This window comes from Dasypus novemcinctus, chromosome 7, assembly GCF_030445035.2.
Source record: "Dasypus novemcinctus isolate mDasNov1 chromosome 7, mDasNov1.1.hap2, whole genome shotgun sequence".
In the NCBI taxonomy this organism is placed as follows: Eukaryota; Metazoa; Chordata; class Mammalia; order Cingulata; family Dasypodidae; genus Dasypus; species Dasypus novemcinctus.
Window position 1 is genome coordinate 127075180 of NC_080679.1, and position 9159 is coordinate 127084338.

The 9159-nt window shown below is 65.1% G+C and overlaps 1 protein-coding gene across 1 annotated transcript in view; it reads left to right on the forward strand.

Moving 5' to 3' along the window:
- The window catches only part of GLI2 (GLI family zinc finger 2), a 65228-nt gene extending 57516 nt beyond the window's left edge, over positions 1 to 7712 (forward strand). Inside the window, 5 exon segments of the mRNA XM_058301159.1 lie at positions 383 to 520; positions 522 to 659; positions 2258 to 2585; positions 3807 to 5524; positions 5526 to 7712. Coding sequence (XP_058157142.1) covers positions 383 to 520; positions 522 to 659; positions 2258 to 2585; positions 3807 to 5524; positions 5526 to 6113 — 2910 coding nt within the window. The 3' untranslated portion in view covers positions 6114 to 7712.
- Positions 7713 to 9159: the final 1447 nt, after the last annotated feature.

The window sequence follows — 9159 nt, forward strand, 5'->3', positions numbered from 1 at the left end:
CTGGGTGACCTTGACCCGGTTTCTTGGCCTCTCTGGGCCTCTCTTTGCTCAGCGGGGCTCCCACGGAGTGCTCGCGCCATCTCACCGGCTGCCCTGAGGTCCTCGCGCCCTGTCCCCAGGGGAGGCAGTGCTCTGCTCACACCAGGCGCATCTGTCCCCCTCACACAGCCTGTCCAACCTGTGTCCCCGAATGACGGCGGGAGATCCCTTAGCCGTGTCCTTACCCACGTGGACAGGTGGGAGCGGGGGCGGGGGAGGGCCCTGCGGGGTGGGGTTCGTCCAGGGGCCCCGGTGCAGGTGGACGGCTCCGGGCAGACGGGAGTGCCCGCCAGAGCCCTCCTGCCACGTCCCCACCCCTGGCGTGTCCTGCTGCCCTCCCCAGAAACCCTACATCTGCAAGATCCCGGGCTGCAGCAAGAGATACACGGACCCCAGCTCTCTCCGGAAGCACGTGAAAACGGTCCACGGCCCCGAGGCCCACGTCACCAAGAAGCAGCGGAACGACGCGCACCTCCGCGCCCCCCCTCTTCAGGGAGAACGGGGACAACGAGGCCAAGGCGGGCGGCCGGGGCTCCGAGGACGGCGCCGAGGCCGGCAGCACCCGGCGGGCGGTGGACGACTGCCTGCACATCAAGGCCATCAAGACGGAGGGCGCCGTGGTAAGTGGCCTGCCCGCGCCGTCCCCCCAGCGGGCCGAGCCCGGCTGGCACCAGGGCCACCCGGCCTGGCCCCCATCTGGGTGGGGAGGGGCCCTCCTCTCTCCAGCTCGGCTTCCTCCCGCCCCCACCACCTGGGGCCCGCCTCGTCCCAGATCCCGTTCTGCCTCGGACCCAGGCCCTGCTGGGCAGGTGCAGCAGGGCCAGGGGAGATGGGCCCGCCCACGGCCCCCAGGTGGCCAGTGTGCACAGGCTGGGGAGGTCCTGAGCACCCACCTCCCCAGCTGGCGCCGAGCACACGCGTGTGCCCCGCCCCTCTGTCTTCCTTTGTCCACGCCCCTCTGGCCCTTCTCCTTTCGTTCTAACCACCTGTTCTTTGTCTCCACCTTTTTCCCCCGACCGTACCTCCCCTAAGGATAGACGGTACTGAGGTGAGCAGAGAGCCCGGGCGGGAGCGCGTGGTTGTGGCGTGAGCGAGGGCGGGGCGGGTCCTGTCCAGTGCCGCGGCGCCTGGCAGCCGTGTGGGTCCCCAAAAATCTCCTCGCGCGTGCTACGCCTGGCCCCTGTGCGCGAGGAGGCCTTCCGGGCTGTGGGAAAGTGGGTTTAGGTAGGCAGGTGGGGGGTGCACCAGGATGCCGTCGGGGTGGGTAACGGCCAGCAGCAGGGGGCACGGACACCCGGCCGGCGGGGGGCCTGGAGCAGATGGGGAGCTGCTAGTTCAGGCTGCAGAGCTGGGCCAGGCTGACCCACAGAGGGTCTCGAGGGCTGAGGAGTGGAAGGGGTCGATCCCCTGGGTAGGAGGAGCATTCCAGCATCCCCAGGAAAGGTCTGGAATTTGGGGTCTTGTAACCCAGGGAATCAGCCTGGAACCCAGGGGGGCGCTGCAAACAAGGAGGGGGGTCCCAATTGGGCCACCCGATGCCAGGTCGCTTTGTAGCTGGTGGAGCTCTGTGGAGTTCTGCCCCTGCGTGTTGTGCCAGGAGCTCTCTGCCCCCCGCCATACCTCTCAGCCCCTCCAGCACCCAGGCCGGGAGCTCAGCAGACCTTCCCACCCAGAGGCAGGGCTGGCTTGGGGTGGCCCTTTAGACCAGGACCGTATGGGACAGTTGAACCCTTGCCGTCACCTTATCCCTTCCCAGCCGCCTGCCGCTGGCCTGCCGAGGTCTCCCTGCCCAGCGAAGGCTCCAGGTCGACAGGCTGGCCTTGCCCCTCGCTTTTAAGGCTCTTCTTTCACGCCAGCTCCCTTAAGTGCAAACGTTGAAAGCCCCCAGGCTGAGCCCTGGCCCAGATGTGGGCTGGGGGGCGGGGCTGAAGGAGTCCAGCCGAGCTCACGTGGTGCCTTCTGCATGCCGGGCCTTTCCATCCACCCTCCAACCTGCAGTGTGGGCAGCTCAGCTCCATCTCAGAGTGAAGGGAGCAGGGTTCCGGGAAGCGACGAGCACCTTGGCATCTCAAGCAGATAAAGATGCCGCAAAAGCTCCTCCCGTGGCAGCTTCCTTCCTTCCCCGGGGAGCAGGTGCAGGCGTGTGCAGGTGCATGATGCAGGTATGTGCAGATGTGGGGGCCCCCTCTGAGTCCCCGCCTCCTCGCCTCCCCTGCAGCTGTGTCAGCCCAGCCCCGGGGCCCAGTCGTCCTGCAGCAGCGAGCCCTCCCCCCTGGGCACTGCCCCCAACCATGACAGCGGCGTGGAGATGCCGGGGCCCGGGAGCCTGGGAGACCTGACGGCGCTGGACGACACGCCCCCGGGGGCCGACGCCTCCCTGGCCGCCCCCTCCGCCGGGGGCCTGCAGCTGCGCAAACACCTGACCACCGTGCATCGCTTCGAGCAGCTCAAGAAGGAGAAGCTCAGGTCGCTCAAGGACTCCTGCTCGTGGGCCGGGCCGGCTCCACACCCCCGGAACGCCAAGCTGCCTCCCCTCCTGGGAAGCGGTGAGTGGGGGCCCGGGATGTGGGGCTGCGCCTGGGGGGAGGGGAGCCTGGTATGGCACCCACGAGGTGCACCCCCGCCCAGCTCCGTGGGCCGTCCCACTGAACACCCACCAAACGGGATCGATCTTACCAGCCCCCCCTGGGAAGGAAACTGAGGCTCAGAGAGTGGAAGTGCCTCATTCAAGCCAGCGGCAGCGTGGAGCCTGAGCCCAGGCCTGCATGGCTCTCGCTTTTTCAGGTGCATGTTGCTGCACCTCGTAACCCCGTAAGAACAGGCAGCCCCTGCTCTCATCGTCCTCTTCCTTATCCCGTCACTCAGTCACGTAGTGGGCACCTGTTGTGGGGCACCGTGGCCAAGAAAGGAGGAGGGGGGTAAAACCCGGCCCCTGGAGGACCTGTGGTTAGGAGGCTGTGCCACCAGATGCACACACGAGGCTGCAGAACAAGCCAATCCCGCGGCCCCGAAGACGGAGCTCAGGTTAGAGCCGCTCAGAGGAGAGAAGCCACGCCTAGCTGGGGAAGAGCGGGGGGACTTCCTGGAGGAGGCGGCACTGTGCTCAGCCTAGGGGGTTCAAGAGCCAGCCTTGGAGACCCAGTGAGCATTTTCTGAGTGCCGGGCAGCATTCGGGTACCAGGCATACAGGGCACTTGGCCCCAGTGTGCCCTCCAGGGACCAAGGGCCCTTGGGGCAGACACAGTGGTGGGCCGCCCTGCTCGCCCTCTAGTGGGGGATGTGCTGCCCGGCTGCTGGGAGGGCTGTGGACAAGCGGCCTTTAACGCACAGCCCCCACGGGGACCACCCAGGCTGTGGAGAGCTGTGCCACCCAATGTCAGGCCCCTCCCCAGGGTGGCCCACGACCACGACTGACCTCCCGTGCCCTCAGGCATGGTGGCGTCCACTGCCTGCCCCTCCTCCACTTGGCCCTCCCTCGCACAGTGCAGGTACTGGGGCACTCTGCGTTAAGCCTCCCTCTCGTTAAACTCCCACCCGAGGGGAGGGCACCTCCTCCCACCAGCCCAGCCCTTTGGAGAGGCGGGCTTGGTCTTCCCACTCCACCGATGGAGAAACTGAGAGCCAGCCAGGCGCTGGAGGCGCTCACATTGCAGCCGGGCAGTCCAAAGGCACCTACAGAGCACCAGCTGTGTGCCCGGTGCCCGGTGTCTCCGCAGCCCCCACCCGCGGCCGCGGGCCCCTGAGCTGACCTCCGTCCCCTCCCGCAGGCTCGCTCCTGGAGAACCTGGGCGGCGGGGGCGGCGCGCCGGCGGGGCTGCTGGCCAACCCGCGGCTCTGCGAGCTGGTGGCGGGCGAGGCCACCCTGCTGAGCCCCCCGCAGGAGCGGCGCGACAGCGCGGCCAGCACGGTCAGCTCGGCCTACACGGTGAGCCGCCGCTCGTCGGGCGTCTCGCCCTACTTCTCCAGCCGCCGCTCCAGCGACGCGTCGCCGCTCGGGGCCGGCCGCCCGCAGCCCGCCAGCTCGGCCGACTCCTACGACCCCATCTCCACCGACGCGTCGCGGCGCTCGAGCGAGGCCAGCCAGGGCGGCGGCGCGGGGCCCCTGCACCTGACGCCGGCGCAGCAGTACAGCCTGCGCGCGCGCTACGCCGCGGCCACCGGCGGGCCCCCGCCCACGCCCCTGCCCGGCCTGCGGGCCCGCCTGGCCCTGCTCGACGGCCCCGCGCCCGCGCCTCTCCCGGGCTGCCCGCGCGCCCTGGGCCCGCGGAGGGGCAGCGACGGCCCGGCCGGGGGCTACCCGGGCGCCTTCCTCCACGACCCGGGCGCGCGGCGCGCCAGCGACCCAGGGAGGCGCCCCGAGCCCCTGGCTCCGCCGCGGGTGCAGCGCTTCCACAGCGCCAGCCACGTGGGCCCCGCCGCGCCGCCACCCGGCCGGGAGAGAAGGGGCTTCGGCCTCCCCAGCTACGCGCGCCCCGACGGGGGCCCCGCCCGCGGCGCCTACTCGCCCCGGCCGCCCAGCATCAGCGAGAACGCCGTGCTGGAGGCCATGGCGGCCGAGGGGGACGGCGTGGGGCCCGACGACGACCTCGTGCTGCCCGACGACGTGGTACAGTACCTCAAGGCGCGCGCCATCGGCGCCCTGGACGACGGCGCCCCCCAGGGCTATCCCACCGAAAGCACGGGCTTCTCCGAGCACCCCAGACTGCCCAGCCCGGGGTTGCACAGCCAGCACAGAATGGCGGCTGCCGACTCCAACGCGGGCCCGGCGGCCGCGCCCTTGCTGGGCAGCTGCCAGCTGGGCTACGGGCTGCCCTCGGGCCTGAGCAAAACCAGCATGCCGGTGCAGTGGAACGAGGTGAGCTCGGGCACTGTGGACGTCCTGGCCAGCCAGGGGAAGCCCCCGCCCTGCCCGCAAGGCAATTTGGCCATGGTGCAGCCGAAACAGGCCGTTGGCCAGTACGCAGGCTACAGTCAGCAGGTCTCACAGCCTGGCCCCCGGGGCCCGGATGGCACACTGCATCCCCGCAGCGCAGGCCCCTTGGGGTCCAGGGTCAGCTACCTGCATCCGCTGCGGCAGCCAGCCGCGGGCGGGCCGTGTCCAGCCATGACCGCGGCCCTGAGTCCCCCCTCCGGCTACGGCCATGCCCACTCCCAGCTGAGCCCCGGCACCACGGGCAGGACCCTGAGCCAGTTCTCTCCGGCCTGCAGCAGCTTGGCGGCCAAATCTGGCCACCCGGGGCTCCCTCAGCAGATGGAAATTGCTCCCAGCCACAGGGAACTCGGAGTCCCCAATCCCGCCCTGGCTGGAGTGCCCCCACCTGCCCAGAGCTTCCCATCGGCAAGCCATCCCCTGGGAGCCCCCATGAGCCAAGAGGGCTACAGCCAGGGCCCCGGCCTCCTGCCTTCCCACCCGCCTGGCTTCACGCTGCCCCAGCAGGGCTTGATGGCAGCCGGAACGAGCTATGGCCTGGTGCAGCCCCGGCCGCCCCCCCGAGCCCAGCCCCGCCGGCCGCCACCGTGGGGTCCGCGCTGGGCAGCAGCTGGCGTACGCCAGGGCCGCCGGCCAGGCTGCGACGGCCAGCCAGCAGACAGCAGAGGCCGTGGCCGAGGGCAGCCTGGGCAGCCTGGCGTCCCTGCCCCGCCAGCCGGCCCCACAGGAGGCGGCCGGCGGCCAGGACCACAGCCTGCTCTACTACTACGGCCAGATTCACATGTACGAGCAGAACGGAGGCGCGGGCCGCCACGCGGACTGCCAGGTCGTGCCGCCCCAGCCCTTGCCCTCGCCAGGGGTCAACCAGGTGTCCAGCACCGTGGACTCCCAGCTCCTGGAGGCCCCCCAGATCGACTTCGACGCCATCATGGATGACGGCGACCACGCCAGCCTGCTCTCGGGCGCCCTCAGCCCCAGCCTCCTGCACAGCCTGTCCCAGAGCTCCTCGCGCCTCACCACGCCCCGGGGCTCCCTCACCCTGCCCTCCATCCCCGCCGGCGCCAGCAACATGGCCGTGGGGGACATGAGCTCCATGCTCACCAGCCTGGCGGAGGAGAGCAAGTTCCTGCACACAATGACCTGAGGCCCGCGCCGCACCTCCCCAGGGCGTCTGTCTGGTCTTCTCCCCGAGAAAAAAGACGTGGTAAATACGTCGGAGGGATGTTTGTTAACGGCTGGTTCAGATCACAGATGCTTTAAGGAAACGTTTACGTGCCGCCTCTCTGATGGCTTGGATTTTTTCCCCAGAACACTGAAAAACATCCCAGTAGGAAAGGGAAGGCGGGAATGAAAAACTCCCAGTGCTGTCCAGCCTTCTCAGTTTACAGAACCGCTTTGTTCTGGCTTCTTGGCCTGCGGGATTGTGTTGACCCCAGGGCTTTCCGAGGACACGGGGAACAAGAGGGTGGGGAACCAGGTTTGGGTTTGAACCTGAGAGCCATATTGGATGTATGCTCCGGGAAGAGTAGCTTGTTCAAGTACCTGCAAGGAAAAGAAATTCCTGGCCCACCAGAATTCTCTCCTGAAGCTGAATTTTTGAGGCCATGGAGACAAAGGGAAAGAAAGCTGCTTATTCTCCCTGGATTATTAGGGTGGCACATCCTGATTCCACGTATGGCAGCGCCGGCATCTCTACCCCATAAAGCCCCGTGTGGGACCAGCAGATTGTCCAAGTGTATGCGAACGGATAAAGTATGGTAGCCTCACCAGGCAGAGGACAGACACAGAGGCATGCTCTCCGGGCAAGTCCAGAAACGTCCTCGGCTTCTCCAGACCGTGTTTACATGTTCATGCATGCAGCATGTAGTCCTTCCCGAAAAGAACGCTCGTTTCCAAATACCTCGGGGCTGCTGGAGCTGCTGTGGGTGGACCAAGGCGTGCCTGAAGGACGAGGGTCCACGGAGGCCTGGCCTCGCAGGCCGGTGGAGGGGGGAGGTCTCCTGTTTACCCAATCCTCTGTTTCTCCAATGCCCAATCTCCTCTCCCAACTGTGCGAAACTCTCAGCCCTTGGTGGCAGCAGTTCTCCAGGCAACTCAAGGGGCCGCTACCTGGCGACAGGCAGCCCCGCACCACCCCGCCCCCCCCGACGCCAAGCCACGTGGCGCAGGCCCTGGCATGTTCTGGATCTCCTTCCCTCTGCCCATCCTGTTTGCTTGGCAGAGAATGATGCCGTGCACGGGTGGGGTGGGAGGGTGGGGGGTTGATGCTGGGGACACTAAGGGACCATCCCTGAATATTCCTGATTCGTGTAACCAAGCCCCACCCAGAAATGAAATTTGGGACTCGGCCTCCGGGGGTGTTACCCGCTCACCAGGCTTAAATGCACGTGCCCCAAACCCTTCCGTGTTGGATTTGTGCCAACCCCATCAAACCAGCTGCAACCCATCAAACCCTTTATTGAAGCCCAAAGGCAGGGCTGACTCCCGACGGCCAGCCCGAAGGGCCGGGGGCTCTGCGCTGGTGCCCGCTCCCCTCCCGAGATGGGGCTTCTCCAGCCATTCTCAACCGGTATATGTTCTGTGCAGAGGACGTCATTTCCGAAACTACTGTAGTGCGTCACCCAGCCAGATTTATAGCTCCAGAACGTTTTTAGCTTTTTCTACATCCTATGAATTGAGATGACACGCTCAACCTGTAAATACGTCTTTTTGTACATTAAAAAAAAAAGTAATTTTTTCATAATTTATTTTGTCCGTCCGGTTCTTCCCCGACAGCAGTTAATGAGAACCTGGCCCGTAAATTTGGTACATCTGAATGAAAACTAGGCTGTATTTTTTCTTGACAGTGTCAAAATTTGATGACCCCGCCTTCGCCAGGAAATGTTTAATGCCGAGGCACTCACTGGCTGTTTGTTTTCTCTTAGGGGTCTCGGGGAGGGGGCAGAAGGGAAGGGTTGAGATACTGGCATTTTACAGTGAAGAGCCTGCTGTCCCCTGCCCTGGGCAGCTACGTTGGTTTGCCAAGCACCTTGCCTTCTACGTCCACTTGTGGAGCCAAACGCTCATCACTTCAGCAGCCCCTCTTTGATGGGCATCTGATGGGGCACATTTGAGGTGGGGTGGGGGGGTACAGGGAGAAGACAGGAAGACGCCAAGGCAAGGCAGAGCCTGTGCTTTGGTGCAGGTGGGAGGAGGGAGTCAGGGCGGGCAGGTGCAACCCCGAGACTGCCCGCAGCCGGCCGGCCGTGAGCAGCCCCAAGCAGGCTGCTCTGAGCAGTCGGGCTGCCCCGGCAGGTGGACAGGGAGGGCCCGGGTCTCATGAGCCTGTGGTTAGCCCTTGGCAAAGATCCTGGGGGAGCCCGTACCTGGGGCCCTGGAGGGTGGGCTGGCTCCTGGGCCAGGACGGGGAGGGGAAGGAAGGGCCTGGCTTACAGGTGAGAGGGGCCTGGCGTTCTGAGCCTCCAGCGCCCGGCCCCATCCCCTCCTCTTCTCTTTATGAGAAAAGCTTTGACAGGTGTATTAGTCAAAGGGGTGCTGATGCAAAATACTAGAAATTGGTTGGTTTTTATAAAGGGTACTTATTTGGGGTAGGAGCTTACAGATATCAGACCATAAGCATAAGTTACTTCCCTCACCAAAGTCTATTTCCACGTGATGGAGCAGGGTGGCTGCCGACAGCTGCGAGGGTTCAGGCTTCCTAGGTTCCTCCCTTCCAGAGTCTTGTCTCTCTCTGGGTTCATGGTTCCTCTCTTCCCAGGGCTTGCTTCTTCCTGGGCTCAGAATTCCTCTCTTCTGGGGCTAGTTTCTCTTTCCTCTGTATGCTTACTTCCCGGGGCCCCAGCTTAAGGCTTCAGCATCAAACTCCAACATCAAAACTCCAACATCAAAAACCCTCAGCTCTGTCCTTTGCCATGCCTTTTATCTGTGAGTCCCCACCCGCCAAGGGGTGGGCACTCAGTACCCTCTGATGTGGCCCAATCAAAGCCCTCATCATAATTTAATCATACTCAGCTACAGAACAGTTTACAACCATAATCCATGTCTATTTTTCGAAATCGTAACTATATCGAACTGCTACAGCAGGTGAGTTAGGCAGACTGGAAGCCAGAGAGCAGGGACGCCCCAAGGCAAATGCAATCCAGCCTGTTTCCTTCCTGCGGAAGATCCCAGCGTCTTCAACGGGCAGTAGG